We start from the raw sequence: 18,457 nt of genomic DNA, 5'->3' as shown, positions 1-18,457 counted from the left end.
GAAGCACCTTGGCAGCGATTACAGCCTCAAGTCTTGTTGGGTATGACGCTACAAGCTTGGCACACCAGTATTTGGGAGTTTCTCCCATTCTTCTCTGCAGATCCTCTCAAACTCTGTCAGGTTGGATGGGGAGCGTTGCTGCACAGCCATCTTCAGATCTATCCAGAGATGTTAGATCGGGTTCAAGTCCGGGCTCTGGCTGGACCACTCAAGGGCATTCAGAGACTTGTCCCGAAGCCACTCCTGCGTTGTCTTGGCTGTGTCCTTCCTGTTGGAAGGTGAACCTTTGCCCCAGTCTGAGGTCCTGAGCACTCTGGAGCAGGTTGTCATCCAGGATCTCTCGGTACTTTGCTCCGATCATCTTTCCCTCGATCCTGACTAGTCTCCCAGTCCCTGCCGCTGAAAAACATCCCCACAGCATGATGCTGCCACCACCATGCTTCACCGTAGGGATGGTGCTAGGTTTCCTCCAGACGTGATGCTTGGCATTCAGGCCATAGAGTTCAATCTTGGTTTCATCAGACCAGAGAATCTTGTTTCTCATGGTCTGAGTCCTTTAGGTGCCTTTTGGCAAACTCCAAGCGGGCTGTCATGTGCCTTTTACTCAAGAGCGGCTTCCGTCTGGCCACTCTACCATAAAGGCCTGATTGGTGGAGTGTGGCAGAGATGGTTGTCCTTCTAGAAGGTTCTCCCATCTCCACAGAAGAACTCTGGAGCTCTGTCAGAGTGACCATCGGGTTCTTGGTCACCTCCCTGACGATGGCCCTTCTCCCCCGATTGCTCAGTTTGGCCGGGCGGCCAGCTCTAGGAAGAGTCTTGGTGGTTCCAAACTTCTTACATTTAAGAATGATGGAGGGCACAGTGTTCTTGGGGACCTTCAATGCTGCAGACATGTTTTGGTACCCTTCCTCAGATCTGTGCCTCGACACAAACCTGTCTCGGAGCTCTACGGACAATTCCTTTGACCTCATGGCTTGGTTTCTGCTCTGACATGCACTGTTAACTGTGGGACCTTATATAGACAGGTGTGTGCCTTTCCAAATCATGTCCAATCAATTGAATTTACCACAGGTGGACTCCAATCAAGTTGTAGAAACATTTCAAGGATGATCAATGGAAACAGGACGCACCTGAGCTACATTTTGAGTCTCATAGCAAAGGGTCTGAATACTTATGTAAATACGGTATTTCTGTTTTTTATTTTTAATACATTTGCAAACATTTCTAAAAACCTTTTTACGCATTGTCATTATAGGGTATTGTGTGTAGATTGATGAGGACATTTTTTTATTTAATCCATTTTAGAATAAGGTTGTAACATAAGAAAATGTGGAAAAAAATAAGGGGTCTGAATACTTTCTGAAAGCAGTGTATATGTCCTATTTCCTATAAGGGAGGGGGACAACATTGACAGTTACACAGTCTGTAGTGTGCAGTATGTGTCCCTGGTGCTGAATACCAGTGACTCAAGCTGACAGCTCTCATCCGTTTCTCCTACGGTGAGATATTGTGACTGGAGTGGGCTCAGGGTCCTGAGAATATCCTTCAAACTAAACTGGGACTTGAGGACAGAGAGACAGAGAGACAGAGAGACAGAGAGACAGAGAGAGAGACAGAGAGACAGAGAGAGAGACAGAGAGAGAGACAGAGATTCAGACGGACGGGAGTAGCACAGATACAGTACAGATAGTTACAGAATATGTAGTGCGTACTACTGAGAACCACTGAGTCAGAGCTGACAGCTCTCATCCGTTTCTCCTGCGGTGAGCTATTGTGACTGGACACTGGGTCCTGAGAATATCCTTCAAACTGACACTTGAGAACATTGGAACAGTGAGTGGGAGAGAGAGAGATAGGAAGAGACAGAAGAAGAGGGAGACAAAATGGTGGTGGGTAGCACAGATACAGTAGTAGATGTGATGCAGTGCTGTTGGCCAGCTTCCTACTCTAACTGTAATTCTGTACTGTACTACTGACTGACTCTAACCAAGTCTCTCTGGCTCAGCGCTCACCTGCTTGTTGAGAGCGCCCTCTGGTGGGCAATTAAAGGATGCCACATATACTGTAGGTGGTGTGTTTTTGTGTGTGTGTGTGTATGTGTGTCTGTGTGTGTGTGCATGCGTGCATGGCCCCTACCGGCCTGTTGTGTTCGGCCCCTGGTCGGGGGACTCCGGGGCCCGTCCCCTGCTGCGTTGAAGGCTGCTACACTGATCATGTATGTGGTGTAGCCAGTCAGGTTCTTAATCTTGACCCCTAGCTCTGGGAGGAACATGGTACGCAGCCTCTCTGTCTCATTCTTCAGATGGAACTCCCAGAAGTAGATCTAGAATACATGATGAAACGTCAGAGGTTATATTTACATTCAGATAGATCTAGAATACATGATGAAAGGTCAGAGGTTATATTCACATTCAGATATATCTAGAATACATGATGAAGGGTCAGAGGTTATATTCACATTCAGATAGATCTAGAATACATGATGAAGGGTCAGATGTTATATTCACATTCAGACAGATCTAGAATACATGATGAAAGGTTAGAGGTTATATTCACATTCAGACAGATCTAGAATACATGATGAAAGGTTAGAGATTATATTCACATTCAGATAGATCTAGAATACATGATGAAGGGTCAGAGGTTATATTCACATTCAGATAGATCTAGAATACATGATGAAAGGTCAGAGGTTATATTCACATTCAGATATATCTAGAATACATGATGATGAAGGGTCAGAGGTTATATTCACATTCAGATAGATCTAGAATACATGACGAAGGGTCAAAGGTTATACTCACTTTCACACAGTTGTTTCACTTACTTCATCTATGGCTTAGTGTGTTGTATGTGTTGTGTGTTGTGTTGTGCGTGTTGTGTGTTGTGTGTCTGTGTATTGTGTGTGTATTGTGTGAGTGTTGTGTGAGTGTTGTATGTGTGTTGTGTGTGTGTTGTATGTGTGTGTGTGTGTGTGTGTGTGTATTGTGTGAGTGTTGGTATACTGCAGGCCCACATGTTCTACAGTATGGTATACTGCAGACCCAAATGTTCTACAGTATGGTATACTGCAGACCCAAATGTTCTACAGTATGGTATACTGCAGACCCACATGTTCTACAGACCCACATGTTCTACAGTACGGTATACTGCAGACCCACATGTTCTACAGTACAGTATACTGCAGACCCACATGTTCTACAGTACGGTATACTGCAGACCCACATGTTCTACAGTACGGTATACTGCAGACCCACATGTTCTACAGTACGGTATACTGCAGACCCACATGTTCTACAGTACGGTATACTGCAAACCCACATGTTCTACAGTACGGTATACTGCAGGCCCACATGTTCTACAGTACGGTATACTGCAAACCCACATGTTCTACAGTACGGTATACTGCAGACCCACATGTTCTACAGTACGGTATACTGCAGACCCACATGTTCTACAGTATGGTATACTGCAGACCCACATGTTCTACAGTACGGTATACTGCAGGCCCACATGTTCTACAGTAAGGTATACTGCAGGCCCACATGTTCTACAGTACCGTATACTGCAGGCCCACATGTTCTACAGTACGGTATACTGCAGGCCCACATGTTCTACAGTACGGTATACTGCAGACCCACATGTTCTACAGTACGGTATACTGCAGACCCACATGTTCTACAGTACGGTATACTGCAGACCCACATGTTCGACAGTACGGTATACTGCAGACCCACATGTTCTACAGTACGGTATACTGCAGGCCCACATGTTCTACAGTACGGTATACTGCAGACCCACATGTTCTACAGTACGGTATACTGCAGACCCACATGTTCTACAGTACGGTATACTGCAGGCCCACATGTTCTACAGTACGGTATACTGCAGACCCACATGTTCTACAGTACGGTATACTGCAGACCCACATGTTCTACAGTACAGTTGCAGACCCACATGTTCTACAGTACGGTATACTGCAGGCCCACATGTTCTACAGTACAGTATACTGCAGGCCCACATGTTCTACAGTATGGTGTACTGCAGACCCACATGTTAGAAGTGGTTCAAGTTAAGTGATAGCCCAGATAGAGTGATCCTCACCTTGTACCCCTGTATGTCTCCATTCTGAGCGTCTAGTGGGGGCGGGTCCCATGTGACATCCAGCTGGGTTGCTGTTGATGATTGGATGGTCACAGTTTGGGGCGGGGCTGTTGGGACTGGAGTGGAGTGGAGGGTAAACATTCAATACTGACAGTGATATTGGTCAGACCAGGTCCAATTCATATGTCAAATACTTTTAAACAGTTGAGCTAGGCTTGGGTTAGTTTTCCAGGACAGTGGAACCACTGGGGACAATAAAGTTGATCTCATCATCGCTTCTCACCTGCCTCTCCCACAAACACTTCCTGTGGCGTGCTGGTAGGCCCCTCCCCCACGGCGTTGTACACACTCAGACGGATCTCATAACGCTTGTGTTTACTCAAATCTGTGGGAGGAGAAACACAGAAAGAGTTATCCACAAATGGCCTGGGAGGACCATCCAATAGCAGCGGAGCTGGTGATACAACGTTATGAGCTGAAGGAAAAGATGAGAGATAAAGTGAAGAGGTCAGAGGTCAGGACACACCTGATGAGGAAGAGGTAAAACAACACCATGACAGGATGGTAAAATATTAAGACAAATGAGGAAGGGCAGAGATGTGGGATGTTGGCAAACACACACAGACATAAACATACGTTTACACAAACAGATGATTGTCAGGCAGACAGAGAGAGAGACAGGAGGCTGCTGGGGGAAGGACGGCTCATCATAAAGGGACGGAAAGGAGCAAATGGAATGGCACCAAACACATGGAAACCATGTGCCTGATGTATTTGCTACAATTCCAATGATTCCGCTCCAGCCATTACCACGAGCCCCTCCTCCCCAGTTAAGGTGCCCCCAGCCTCCTGTGACACAGAATACTTACTATCAAGCTCGTACCGGGTGAGAGAGGACTCGCTCAGGTTCCTCACACTGTAGGGGGCTAGATGGTGACGGACCAGGGGGAGGAGGTGGAAGGGAGGATAGGGTACAGGGAGGGAGGAGGGGTGAGGGGTGAGGGAGGAGGGAGGACAGAACACAGGGAGTTAGGGCAACCACCATAAAGAGGCAGAGAGAGGGGGAGGAGACAGAGGGGAGGAAGGAGTCTGATGTTAGGTCATCAGTGTAACGTGTGAATAGAGTAGACCCACAGTCACCCAGAGGCTAACAGCTGGGGAAAAGGTTAAGTAAACAAACAGAGATCACAGGTCAACTCACCGGTGAGCTCGGCCCAGTTGGAGGCGGGGCTGTTGATGGTTCGTACGGTGAAGCTACGGAGGCGGTCATATTGTAACTCCCGGTAACGTACCCTGAACCCCAGCAGTACCCCGTTTATCTGCTCCTCAGCAGGCGGCTGGAGAGGGGATCAATCAATCACATTTATTTATAAAGCCCTTTTTACATCCACAGTTCTACATCAACAAAGTGTTTTACAGTAACCCAGCCTAGACCACAAGAGACTAAAAAGCAACACAGTGGCAAGGAAACTCTCTAGAAGGGAGAAAACTGCACCTTAAAAATCTACTGCTTACCTCCCATCGGACCAGCACCGATGTGGTGGTGTGGGGTGTAACAGAGAGGATTGTGGGAGCTTTGTCTGGGGCTGTGTGGAAACAGATATAGGGGTATCATTGAACTGCTGGACTGTATAAACACTTGCACGCACACACACACACCAGACACAACACACACACACACAACACACAGTAGGACTATTGTGTCAACAAAGCACAAGCAGTGTGATTCTCTCAGTATGAGGTCATCAGCAGTGGACAGTGTACTTCTGTTTTACAACAAGCCATGTTGACAACACATCCTAATACTTTGGAACACAACACAGAGTAGCTCCTCTCACAGCTGTCACTGCTGAAGTATGGTGTGTACAGTCAACCAATCAGAGAGACAGCAATGGCTGCCTAGTGAGGAGGACTGTCTGTCTCCCAGTACAGTGGTGTGACTACACAGGCCTCACAGGGATAACCCAGCAAAAACAGCATTGAATCAACATGAACCTGGGTTCAAGTAGTTGACAGCTTGCTTGGCTCAATGAAACCAACGGAATAGTCCCACATTTGAAAACCATGTCCATCTGCTACTACAGACAGAGTTAAGCAAACTCTCAAAGTAGATTTTAAAAAACGTTTTGGAAGCCGGGTTTGCAGGGATACGGAGTCAGTCAGTCACATTTACATGATGTCCTTACCGTCCTGTAGGGTGGTGGTAGCCTCACTCTCCTGGCTGTACTCACTGTCCCCGATGTCGTTGGTGGCTTTCACTCTGAACCGGTACGAGGTGAACGGCTTGAGGCTGGCAGGAGAGACAATGTCCCCTGTCAGTTCACGTATGTCTTGAACCTAGAGTTATCCTAGACAGGTACTAGATAGTGTGGTAACACTTTGTTTAAAGGCTACCTACATAAACATATTTATAACCCTACATACCACATTCATCAGCATTGCTTCCTTTAATGTGAATAAGGTCTCTCTGCCCTTTCACCTGCACTAGATAGGGTACTAGGTATGGTGCTAGGCAGGGTGCTATGGAGGGTACTAGGTAGTGCACTATGAAGGGTGTGTACTGTACCTGTCCACTATGTAGGAGCTTGCCTCGTGGTTGACCGATGCAGAGTGGACAGTCCAGTTACTGTCTGGTAGCTCTCTGTACTGCACTGTGTAGTAACGGACAGGTGCCAAGCCGTCGCTACCTGGTTCCCATGACAACATCACGCTGCGCGCCTGCACGTCCTCCTGGGGCACTGTGGGACGGCTGGCTGACTGGGGCCGCGCTGAGGGGGTGGGGTTAACACACACTGTCAATCACCACTCTCATACATAACAGCAATGACTGTAATAAATAAGTAAATGAATTAATAAATTAATAAATAGATGTAAATAAATAGATGCAAAAATACAAATAAATAAATAAATACATGAAAAATGAAATACATGAATACATAAATAATAGGTCAAATAATAAATACAAATACAGTGAGGGAAAAAAGTATTTGATCCCCTGCTGATTTTGTACGTTTGCCCACTGACAAAGAAATGATCAGTCTATAATTTTAATGGTAGGTTTATTTGAACAGTGAGAGACAGAATAACAACAAAAAAATCCAGAAGAACGCATGTCAAAAATGATATAAATTGATTTGCATTTTAATGAGGGAAATAAGTATTTGACCCCTCTGAAAAACATTACTTAGTACTTGGTGGCAAAACCCTTGTTGGCAATCACAGAGGTCAGACGTTTCTTGTAGTTGGCCACCAGATTTGCACACATCTCAGGAGGGGTTTTGTTCTACTCCTCTTTGCAGATCTTCTCCAAGTCATTAAGGTTTCGAGGCTGACGTTTGGCAACTCGAACCTTCAGCTCCCTCCACAGATTTTCTATGGGATTAAGGTCTGGAGACTGGCTAGGCCACTCCAGGACCTTAATGTGCTTCTTCTTGAGCCACTCCTTTGTTGCCTTGGCCGTGTGTTTTGGGCCATCCACGACCCATTTTTAATGCCCTGGCTGAGGGAAGGAGGTTCTCACCCAAGATTTGACGGTACATGGCCCCGTCCATCGTCCCTTTGAGTTGTCCTGTCCCCTTAGCAGAAAAACACCCCCAAAGCATAATGTTTCCACCTCCATGTTTGACGGTGGGGATGTGTTCTTGGGGTCATAGGCAGCATTCCTCATACAAACACGGCGAGTTGAGTTGATGCCAAAGAGCTCGATTTTGGTCTCATCTGACCACAACACTTTCACCCAGTTCTCCTCTGAATCATTCAGATGTTCATTGGCAAACTTCAGACGACCCTGTATATGTGCTTTCTTGAGCAGGGGGACCTTGCGGGCGCTGCAGGATTTCAGTCCTTCACGGCGTCGTGTGTTACCAATTGTTTTCTTGGTGACTATGGTCCCAGCTGCCTTGAGATCATTGACAAGATCCTCCCGTGTAGTTCTGGGCTGATTCCTCACCGTTCTCATGATCATTGCAACTCCACGAGGTGAGATCTTGCATGGAGCCCCAGGCCGAGGGAGATTGACAGTTCTTTTGTGTTTCTTCCATTTGCGAATAATCGCACCAACTGTTGTCACCTTCTCACCAAGCTGCTTGGCGATGGTCTTGTAGCCCATTCCAGCCTTGTGTAGGTCTACAATCTTGTCCCTGATATCCTTGGAGAGCTCTTTGGTCTTGGCCATGGTGGAGAGTTTTGAATCTGATTGATTGATTGCCTCTGTGGACAGGTATCTTTTATACAGGTAACAAGCTGAGATTAGGAGCACTCCCTTTAAGAGTGTGCTCCTAATCTCAGCTCGTTACCTGTATAAAAGACACCTGGGAGCCAGAAATCTTTCTGATTGAGAGGGGGTCAAATACTTATTTCCCTCATTAAAATGCAAATCAATTTATAACATTTTTGACATGCGTTTTTCTGGATTTTTTGGTTGTTATTCTGTCTCTCACTGTTCAAATAAACCTACCATTAAAATTATAGACTGATCATTTCTTTGTCATTGGGCAAACCTACAAAATCAGCAGGGGATCAAATACTTTTTTCCCTCACTGTAAGTAAATAATTGAAAGATACATTATGTTTGCACTACTTCCTCCCCAGTCGGGTCAGTACCTACCTCTCTTCTCTGTAGTGACCACCAGGGCTTCTACAGCCTCCCCCCAGCCCTTGCGTGTCTGAGCGGTGAGGCGGAACACATAGACGGCCTCTGGTTTCAGTCCAGATGCTGTATACTGTCGCGCACTGGGACTCAGCACGTCCACAGTGGCAGCGTTGCTATTGGAGGAGTTCCGTCTGTGTGTGATCTGATAGGCTAGGTCGGAGAGAGGAACATGAAGATTCAGTATAGGAAACGATCTGTTGATGACCTAAAGGTCGAAACATTGCCAATAAAGAACATATGGACATAGATTGCATAGTGTCTTAGAGGAACCAGGGACAACGTAATGTACAGTATGTGGATAGTGTCTTGGTATGAGAGCTTGGGCCATGAGATATAGAGCCCCTGTGGTTTAGATACAGCAGTATGTGGATAGGTTCTTGGTTTCAGAGCTTGTACCATGAGATATAGAGCCCCTGTGGTTTAGATACAGCAGTATGTGGATAGGGTCTTGGTTTCAGAGCTTGGACCATGAGATATGGAGCCCATGTGGTTTAGATACAGCAGTATGTGGATAGGGTCTTGGTTTCAGAGCTTGGGCCATGAGATATGGAGCCCCTGTGGTTTAGATAGAGCACTATGTGGATAGGGTCTTGGTTTCAGAGCTTGGGCCATGAGATATGGAGCCCCTGTAGTTTAGATACAGCAGTTAGTTAGAATACCACTACCTGTTAGGATAATGGATGTATAAAGGAAAAGGGGCTGTGGTAGTAGACGTACCCAGGATGATGCCGTTGGGCTGGGCAGGAGGCTGCCAGATGAGCCTGACTGAGCCGGTCCTCACCTCTGGGAACAGGATGCCCACTGGAGGACCTGGGACTGTGGAGACAGAGGGAGGAACATGTCAGGGTTATGAGGACAGTACCACCACAACAGTACTGTGTCCACGTTGATCTTAGTTGAGCTTACCTTTATCAATACAATTCCAGAATGGAGGATAATAGGACCAGTGGTTCTAGTCGGGGGTAGAATAGACTTGACATGGCCAGTAGCCTCCTTGTGGGTGCCCCTCATTGACAGATTTAGCTCAACAGCCTAACATAGTGTTGTGGCATGCAGGACACCCGGGTTTGAACCCAAGGTCTAAGGTATTACGTTAGTGAGTAATGCTCACCATCGTCCAGGGTCCTCTCCAGGATGGATGGCTTGCTGCTCCTGCCGTCTCCTATCCGTGTGAAGGCCAGGACCTGGATCTCATACAGGACATACTTCCCCAGACCACTCAACTGAACACTGTGACTGGTGTTCCCCTCCACCTCCCAGTACTGAGGGACAGAGTCTGAACCCTTCTCCTTATACACAACCTGGGAGAGGGGGACAATGGGTAATAGTGTGTGTGTGTGTTTAGGTGCCTGTTTAGGTGCTGTGTGTGTGTGTGTGTGTGTGTGTCACTGACCTTGTATCCCAGGATGAGTCCGTTGCGGTCAGTCTGAGGGACTTCCCCCCAGCGGACCAGGATGCTACTGGAGGTCGTGGCCAAGGCTGACACATTGGATGGACCACAGGACGGCACTACACAGGGGTCAGAGGTTACAATACAGCCTGTGTGTGTGTGTGTGTGTGTTCAGTATGAGTGTGTTAGCTGTCTTCTCAGTCTTACTAGACTCCCTGGTTCTGCACTGGTCAGGCTGACTCCAGTGTGTGTGTGTGTGTGTGTGTGTGTGTGTGTGTGTGTGTGTGTGTGTGTTGAGGTGTGTGTTGAGGTGCATGTTGAGGTGCGTGTTGAGGTGCGTGTTGAGGTGCGTGTTGAGGTGTGTGTTGAGGTGTGTGTTGAAATGTGTGTTAAGGAGTGTGTTGAGGTATGTGTTGAGGTGTGTGTTTAGCATACATGTAAGTGTGTTTAACTGTGTGTCTCCCCAGTCTTACCAGACTCCCTGGTCCTCCCGTGGACAGGCTGGCTCCAGGGCCCAGACCCCATGCCATTGATGGCCTGAACCCTGACCTCGTACTCTGTCCACTCCTCCAGGTCCTCGATGGTAAACTCCCTCTCCAGCCGGTCACTGATGACATGGGATAGGACCCCTCCCTTAGATGGCGCTCTGGAGTACTGCACCCGGTAACCCACCAACTCCTGGTCCCCATTGTACTCCCACTCTGGAAGAGGCTGGAGAGAGAGAGGAGAGGCTATGATACACACTGACTGACTGACTGAGATACAGAGAGACAGAGACTGACTGACTGAGAGACAGAGAGAGACAGACTGACTGACAGAGAGACTGAGACTGAGATACAGAGAGACAGAGACTGACTGATAAAGAAACAGAGAAACAGAGAGAGAGAGACTGACTGACAGAGAGACAGAGAGAGAGACACTGACTGACTGACTGAGAAACAGAGAGACAGAGACTGACTGACAGAGAGACAGAGATCCAGAGATACAGAGAGAGAGAGAGAGATACAGAGAGAGAGAGGGAGAGATACAGAGATACAGAGAGACAGAGAGACACAGAGAGAGATACAGAGAGAGAGAGATACAGAGAGACAGAGAGAGAGAGAGTGTCGCGATCGTTGTAAGAGGCAGACCAAGGCGCAGCGTGATAGGCGTACATCTTTTAATGAGTACTTTACACTAACAACAAAACTATACGTGAAGTCTAAAGGTTCACCAACACAAACCTATACAGAACAAGATCCCACAAATAACTAGTGCCAACAGGCTGCCTAAGTATGGTTCCCAATCAGAGACAACGAGAATCAGCTGCCTCTGATTGGGAACCACCCTGGCCAACATAGAAAACACGAACTAGAACACAACATAAAAAATCACACATAGAAAATCCACACCCTGGCTCAACATGAAAGAGTCCCCAGAGCCAGGGCGTGACAGAGAGAGAGAGAGAGAGAGATTGTGTATGAATGTCTGTGTTCCCTTGTGCCCTTATGAGGAAAACAATCTAGTCAGGACGCACCACCCATCGGAGCCAGAGGCTGGTCTCTGAGGCTGTTCGGAGGGTAACGTTGTAGGGGGAGATATCTGGAGGTGCCTGCAGGGTCTGGATCTTCCTGGAGGGCTGGCTGGGAGGACTGGTCCCCACTATGTTCACCTGGCGCATGCGGAACCTACAGGGGAGGACAGACAGGAAGGTATGGATGTCATCATGGGTTTGAGAGGATGTTCTGGTAAAATCAATGCTTAGAACATGGGGACACAGGAATCAGGGCTGGGGTCCAATCCCATTTCAATTCAGTCAATTCAGAGGGTATGGACTTTTCTACTCATGAATTTAATATTGATCCTGTTGTGGCATAATTGGGGTGAGCTGTTATAACTTCTCAAGGGTTATGATATTGTTCTGTGTTGGACTGTGATGTTATGCCTTTCATAGACTCCTGGTATGTCTGCACCATAACACAAGACCATTGTGTTCTGGAACTGTTGCTTGTATAAATAACTGTTGTGTAACAATATGATAGTAATATTACCTCCCACTATTAAGGGACATGGAACCATTTACTCTGGGAGCTCCTTCCCTGACTGCGATCAGAGAGGGATCTACCTTGCAGCTGCTCGTATGCATTAAAATATTCACTATTATGCCATATAATTAGTCTCTGCCTAATCTTTGGATCGAGTTTTCCACAATAATCCCTTTGACGTGGAACAGAGCCCAACTCTGATGGGTTGTTTTGTGTGGTCAGTATGTGACTACCAGTATAACTATGTGTTTACCAGGTGTAGAGTAGGGTTAGGTACCTGTCGTAGCTGTATTAGTGATGTTCTACTGTACCTGTACCAGGTGTAGGGTTAGGTACCTCTCTTGGCTGTATTAGTGATGTTCTACTGTACCTGTAGGAGGTGTAGGGTTAGGTACCTGTCATAGCTGTATTAGTGATGTTCTACTTTACCTGTAGGAGGTGTAGGGTTAGGTACCTGTCGTAGCTGTATTAGTGATGTTCTACTGTACCTGTAGCAGGTGTAGGGTTAGGTACCTCTCTTGGCTGTATTAGTGATGTTCTACTGTACTTGTAGCAGTTGTAGGGTTAGGTACCTGCCGTAGCTGTATTAGTGATGTTCTACTGTACCTGTAGGAGGTGTAGGGTTAGGTACCTGTCGTAGCTGTATTAGTGTTGTTCTACTGTACCTGTAGCAGGTGTAGGGTTAGGTACCTGTCGTAGCTGTATTAGTGATGTTCTACTGTACCTGTAGCAGTTGTAGGGTTAGGTACCTGTCGTAGCTGTATTAGTGATGTTCTACTTTACCTGTAGGAGGTGTAGGGTTAGGTACCTGTCGTAGCGGTATTAGTGATGTTCTACTGTACCTGTAGGAGGTGTAGGGTTAGGTACCTGTCGTAGCTGTATTAGTGATGTTCTACTTTACCTGTAGGAGGTGTAGGGTTAGGTACCTGTCGTAGCGGTATTAGTGATGTTCTACTGTACCTGTAGGAGGTGTAGGGGTTCAGGTCCAGGACCTCCAGGGAGCGGGCATCAGGCTCGTTGGGCAACTGATGGACCATCACCCACTCCTCATTTTCCCCGATTATACCAATCTAGAGAGAGAGGGAGAGAGAGAGGGAGGGGGCGGATTGAGAGAGAGAGAAGAGGAAGAAGAGAGAGAGGGATGGGGGTATTGAGGGGGGAGTGGGAGAGTGGGAAAGGGAGAGAGGGGGGGTGGAGATATATATATATATATATATATAGAGAGAGAGAGAGAGATGGAGAGAGAGAGAGAGAGAGAGATGGGGTAGAGAGAGAGAGAGAGAGAGAGAGAGAGAGAGAGAGAGAGAGAGAGAGAGAGAGAGAGAGAGAGAGAGAGAGAGAGAGAGAGAGAGAGAGAGAGAGAGAGAGAGAGGGGGGGGGGGGAGGGAGGAGAGCGAGAGAGAGAGAGAGAGAGAGAGAGAGAGAGAGAGAGAGAGAGAGAGAGAGAGAGGGAGAGAAAGAGAGACTAAGATTTTTAAAATTCACTTAAAGTTTAATTGATTGATTGCTTGCCTGCTTGCTTGATTCATTGATAAATTGGATGTGTCTCTCACCTGTGCCTCGACCTGCCAGCGTGAGATGGATGTCTTGCCGTCGTAGCCAGGTTTAAACTGCAGGGCCACAGAGCAGGGGCCGATGTTGGAGATGGCTATGTTGGTGGGGGGGCCCGGCATCTCTGCATACGGAGGAGCAGAGACACAGTGAGATCAGGGATGGAGATAATGGTGGAGAGACACAGTGAGATCAGGGATGGAGATAATGGGGAGACACAGTGAGATCAGGGATGGATATAATGGTGGAGAGACTCAGTGAAATCAGGGATGGAGATAATGGTGGAGAGACATTGAAATCAGGGATGGAGATAATGGTGGAGAGACACAGTGAGATCAGGGATGGAGATAATGGGGAGACACAGTGAGATCAGGGATGGATATAATGGTGGAGCGACTCAGTGAGATCAGGGATGGAGATAATGGTGGAGAGACACAGTGAGATCAGAGATGGAGATTATGGTGGAGAGACACAGTGAGATCAGGGATGGAGATAATGGAGAGACACAGTGAGATCAGGGATGGAGATAATGGTGGAGAGACACAGTGAGATCAGGGATGGAGATAATGGAGGAGAGCTAGCCAATGAGAGTGGTGGATATGGGAACAGAGTGACTGGTTTGTAGAGAGGAGAACTCTTCCACCTGATTTGGCGAGGTGCAGGCTGGAGGAACATCCAACTTATGAGGGGAACAGAAGGAGCTCAACCAACCTGAGTTGATGTTTACCAACAATCATAAGAGCATTTTGTGGGAAAAGACGAGACTCTCAATGGCTGGGGTTAGAGAATGGCTGGGGTTAGAGAATGGCTGGGGTTAGGGAATGGCTTGGGTTAGGGAATGGCTGGGGTTAGAGAATGGCTGGGGTTAGAGAATGGCTGGGGTTAGAGAATGGCTGGGGTTAGGGAATGGCTGGGGTTAGGGAATGGCTGGGGTTAGGGAATGGCTGGGGTTAGAGAATGGCTGGGGTTAGGGAATGGCTGGTGTTAGGGAATGGCTGGGGTTAGAGAATGGCTGGGGTTAGAGAATGGCTGGGGTTAGGGAATGGCTGGTGTTAGGGAATGGCTGGGGTTAGGGAATGGCTGGTGTTAGGGAATGGCTGGGGTTAGGGAATGGCTGGTGTTAGAGAATGGCTGGGGTTAGGGAACTGATGTTAGGGAATGGGTTTAGGGAATGGCTGGGGTTAGGGAATGGCTGGGGTTAGGGGACTGGGGTTAGGGAATGGCTGGGGTTAGATAATGGCTGGGGTTAGGGAATGGGTTTAGGGAATGGCTGGGGCTAGGGAATAGCTGGGGTTAGAGAATGGCTGGGGTTAGGGAATGGGTTTAGGGAATGGCTGGGGTTAGGGAATAGGGTTAGAGAATGGCTGGGGTTAGGGAATGGCTGGGGTTAGGGAATGGGTGCGGTTAGGAAATGGCTGTTTTTAGAGAATGGCTGGGGTTAGGGAATGGCTGGGGTTAGGGAATGACTGAGATTAGGGAATGGCTGGGGTTAGGGGACAGGGGTTAGGGGACTGGGGTTAGGGTTAGGGGACTGGAGCTAGGGTTAGGGGGTAGGTACTAACCTGGGGGTAGGGTTTGGTACTAACCTTGGGTTAGAGTTAGGGGTAGGTACTAACCTAGGGTAGGGTTAGGGGGAGGTACTAACCTGGGGGTACTCCAGATGATATAGTAGAAGAAGACAGTTGACCCTGTCCCTTGGAGGTCATCCCAGCCACCTGGATGGTGTAGGTGGTGAGGGCAGTCAGCCCGGTGACCCGGTACTCCTGGGTCAGGTTAGGGAGGTAGTGGGTGACCCGGGTGTTGGTCCGGTTAAACTCCTCCCACGAGATACGGTAGCCTGTAGGGGAGGGACAGCACAGCTGGTTAGACTGATACAGAGGACAAATGGAAATAGAATAGAAGCCAATAGAAGCGAATAGAATGGAATGGAACCTTCCCAAGTTCTCTCACGTCACCCCGCTCCTCCGCACACTCCACTGGCTTCCAGTTGAAGCTCGCATCTACTACAAAACCATGGTGCTTGCCTATGGAGCTGTGAGGGGAACGGCACCTCCTTACCTTCAGGCTCTGATCAGACCCTACACCCAAACGAGGGCACTATGTTCATCCACCTCTGGCCTGCTAGCCCCCCTACATCTACGGAAGCACAGTTCCCGCTCAGCCCAGTCAAAGCTATTCGCTGCTCTGTCACCCCAGGGCAGCGGAGTCACTGACCACCTTCTGGAGACACTTGAAACCCTACCTCTTTAAGGAATACCTGGAATAGTATAATAGTAATCATTCTACACCCCCTTTACTACCACTGTCTTTTGTCTAAACTAACACCTGACTTATTTCACCTGCTAGCACTGACTTGTTTAAAGAAATGTACTTATTGTGATCGAGATGTAGTTGTCCCTGATTGCACTGACTTTGCTCACAGCTGTTTGTTTGAAGAAGTGTACTTACTGTGATCAAGATGTGGTTGTCCCACTGGCTATCCTAAGTTGAATGCACCAATTTGTATGTCGCTCTGGATAAGAGCGTCTGCTAAATGACTTAAATGTAAAAATGAATAGAATAGATCTTTATTGTCCATTTGCACAGAAATTTATACTTTTGATACCACAGTACCCAACCAAACACACCATACATCCAACAAACAGGGTCAACCAAAGAGTATGCCTACAGTAGGCCTAGTTATCTGTGAGGACTCTTCTCGTTGGGTTCTTTCCAGAGAGGGTTAGGGTTAGATACTCTACTATACAATGTACAGTACCTGTGAGGACTCCGTTCTTCTCGTTGGGGTCTTTCCAGAGAGGGTTAGGGTTAGATACTCTACTATACTATGTACAGTACCTGTGAGGACTCCGTTCTTCTCGTTGGGGTCTTTCCAGAGAGGGTTAGGGTTAGATACTCTACTATACTAGTTACAGTACCTGTGAGGACGCCGTTCTTCTCGTTGGGGTCTTTCCAGCTGACCTTCAGAGATGTGTCCAGGATCTCTGTAAAGCTCAGGTGACCAACGGCACCAGGCGCTGGACACACACACACAAGGCAAGGACTATACAGTGAGTGTCTGGTATGTTTAGTGCACAAGTATCATATACTTTACAGTAGTACCATATACTTTACAGTAGTACCATGTACTTTACAGCAGTACCATATACTTTACAGTAGTGTATTGTGTCTGTAATAGTTTGTAATACCCTTTTTACACGGGTCAAGTTGTGACAAACTGAGCTGTACTGTGCTGGCCCAGTTACGCATCCAAAGAAAATATCAGTACAGTCCGGGGCCTTCGGGTCGATAGAATAATGTGGAAAGAGTATTGCTTTTGTCTGTGCCTGTGAGACACTGTCTTCGTGAGTGCTTACAGGTTTGGTATAATAATGTGACTGTGGTACTCACTGTCTTCGTCAGTGCTTACAGGTTTGGTATAATAATGTGACTGTGGTACTCACTGTCTTCGTGAGTGCGTAGTCTCTGAGGCGGGCTGCGGGGGCCGTCTCCAGGCGTAGTGAAACACAGGACAGATGTGTAGTACTCTGTGAACTTCTTCAGTCCCGTCACGTAGCCCACATGCACACTGTCCTGGAAGTTAGGTCTCACTGTAACCATGGTAACATCCTCCTCGTGACCCGCCTCCCACGCCAACAGCTGGAAACAGACGGAGGGATAGTTTACAAAACACTGTAGCTAGTTTATACTGATCTGTTGAGGTACTGGTATGTCTAACGCTGGAGAATGCAGTTCTTATTCTAACCACTAGAGCGCAGTGTATGGCAGTACAGAGATGTATTTACAAAACAGGTAGTTTCAGTCACAGATGCCGATTGGCTGATACTTCGTTACAGTTATGTGTATACGTCCAATATTACAAGGCAAATGTCTGTTTTCTGTTCTATCTGAATTACTACTGCAGATCCAATAATAATATTTGTCTCTGGTAAGCGTCTCTGCTCTCTGTTGCCAACCTTGTATCCCTGGTTGATGCCGTTGATGAACTGGGGGCTAGGAGCTGTCCAGGTCAACCTGACTGTGGTGGAGTTGAATGGCTCAGCCTGGACATTGCCTGGTGAGACAGTGGGGACTGGGAGAGAGATGGAGGGAGAGACGAGAGTAAGAAAACATGAGATAGGAAGAGAAGGACTGAATAACCTCTACAGGCCCTCTTCTAGGCTCCACAGAGAGCTAAGAAGAGTAAGTATGTTCTCAACCCTTAAAGCCGGAGAACTGTGTTTAAGGATGAGAATGTGAACTGGATCTCATCCATCCTCACCTCCCTGCAGGGTCCACTCTGTAACCTTGTGGCTGTAGGTACCCCTCCCAGCCCTGTTGTAAGCTGCCACCTCAATCTCATAGTTAGTCCAGATGATGAGCTCCTCCAGGAGTAGGTTAGTCTGGTCTGGCCTCGTGATGTTCTTCATCTGACAGTCCACTGGTAGACCTGACAGACAGTACCTAGGAGGGGGGAGAGAGAGAGCGAGAGTGAGAGAGAAAGAGAGAGAGAGAGAGAGAGAGAGAGAGAGAGAGAGAGAGAGAGAGAGAGAGAGAGAGAGAGAGAGAGAGAGAGAGAGAGAGCGAGAGGAAGAAAGAGAGAGCGAGACAGAGACAGAGGAGGAGGAGAAGGATGTATGAAAGGAAAGAGAGAGCATAGAGAAGGAGGAATGGTTTGACAGAAAGGGGAAAGTGAGGATGAGAATAGATGGAAAGGGAGGAGGAAGACATTAGGACTGTGACCATGACCCAAGGGGT

The 18,457-nt window shown here is 47.6% G+C and overlaps 1 protein-coding gene across 1 annotated transcript in view; it reads right to left on the bottom strand.

The window, feature by feature from the left end:
* LOC311140043 (protein sidekick-2-like) overlaps nucleotides 1-18,457 on the bottom strand; it is a gene marked incomplete at both ends in the record, with an annotated part of 53,439 nt that overhangs the window by 25,105 nt on the left and 9,877 nt on the right. Inside the window, 21 exons of the mRNA XM_084175011.1 lie at nucleotides 2,137-2,323; nucleotides 4,105-4,220; nucleotides 4,388-4,489; nucleotides 4,974-5,030; nucleotides 5,306-5,441; nucleotides 5,620-5,690; nucleotides 6,291-6,394; nucleotides 6,671-6,872; nucleotides 8,711-8,905; nucleotides 9,473-9,571; nucleotides 9,867-10,056; nucleotides 10,149-10,264; nucleotides 10,619-10,856; nucleotides 11,662-11,812; nucleotides 13,130-13,239; nucleotides 13,723-13,844; nucleotides 15,366-15,557; nucleotides 16,639-16,737; nucleotides 17,164-17,359; nucleotides 17,677-17,792; nucleotides 17,982-18,163. Of these exons, the coding sequence (XP_084031137.1) occupies nucleotides 2,137-2,323; nucleotides 4,105-4,220; nucleotides 4,388-4,489; nucleotides 4,974-5,030; nucleotides 5,306-5,441; nucleotides 5,620-5,690; nucleotides 6,291-6,394; nucleotides 6,671-6,872; nucleotides 8,711-8,905; nucleotides 9,473-9,571; nucleotides 9,867-10,056; nucleotides 10,149-10,264; nucleotides 10,619-10,856; nucleotides 11,662-11,812; nucleotides 13,130-13,239; nucleotides 13,723-13,844; nucleotides 15,366-15,557; nucleotides 16,639-16,737; nucleotides 17,164-17,359; nucleotides 17,677-17,792; nucleotides 17,982-18,163 (2,981 nt within the window). The remainder of the gene's footprint in view (nucleotides 1-2,136; nucleotides 2,324-4,104; nucleotides 4,221-4,387; nucleotides 4,490-4,973; nucleotides 5,031-5,305; nucleotides 5,442-5,619; nucleotides 5,691-6,290; nucleotides 6,395-6,670; nucleotides 6,873-8,710; nucleotides 8,906-9,472; nucleotides 9,572-9,866; nucleotides 10,057-10,148; nucleotides 10,265-10,618; nucleotides 10,857-11,661; nucleotides 11,813-13,129; nucleotides 13,240-13,722; nucleotides 13,845-15,365; nucleotides 15,558-16,638; nucleotides 16,738-17,163; nucleotides 17,360-17,676; nucleotides 17,793-17,981; nucleotides 18,164-18,457) is intronic.

Source organism: Coregonus lavaretus, assembly GCF_964263955.1.
Source record: "Coregonus lavaretus genome assembly, chromosome: 2".
NCBI lineage: Eukaryota > Metazoa > Chordata > Actinopteri > Salmoniformes > Salmonidae > Coregonus > Coregonus lavaretus.
Note: the sequence above shows the minus strand (reverse complement) of the source record. Positions and strands in the feature narration are given on the sequence as shown.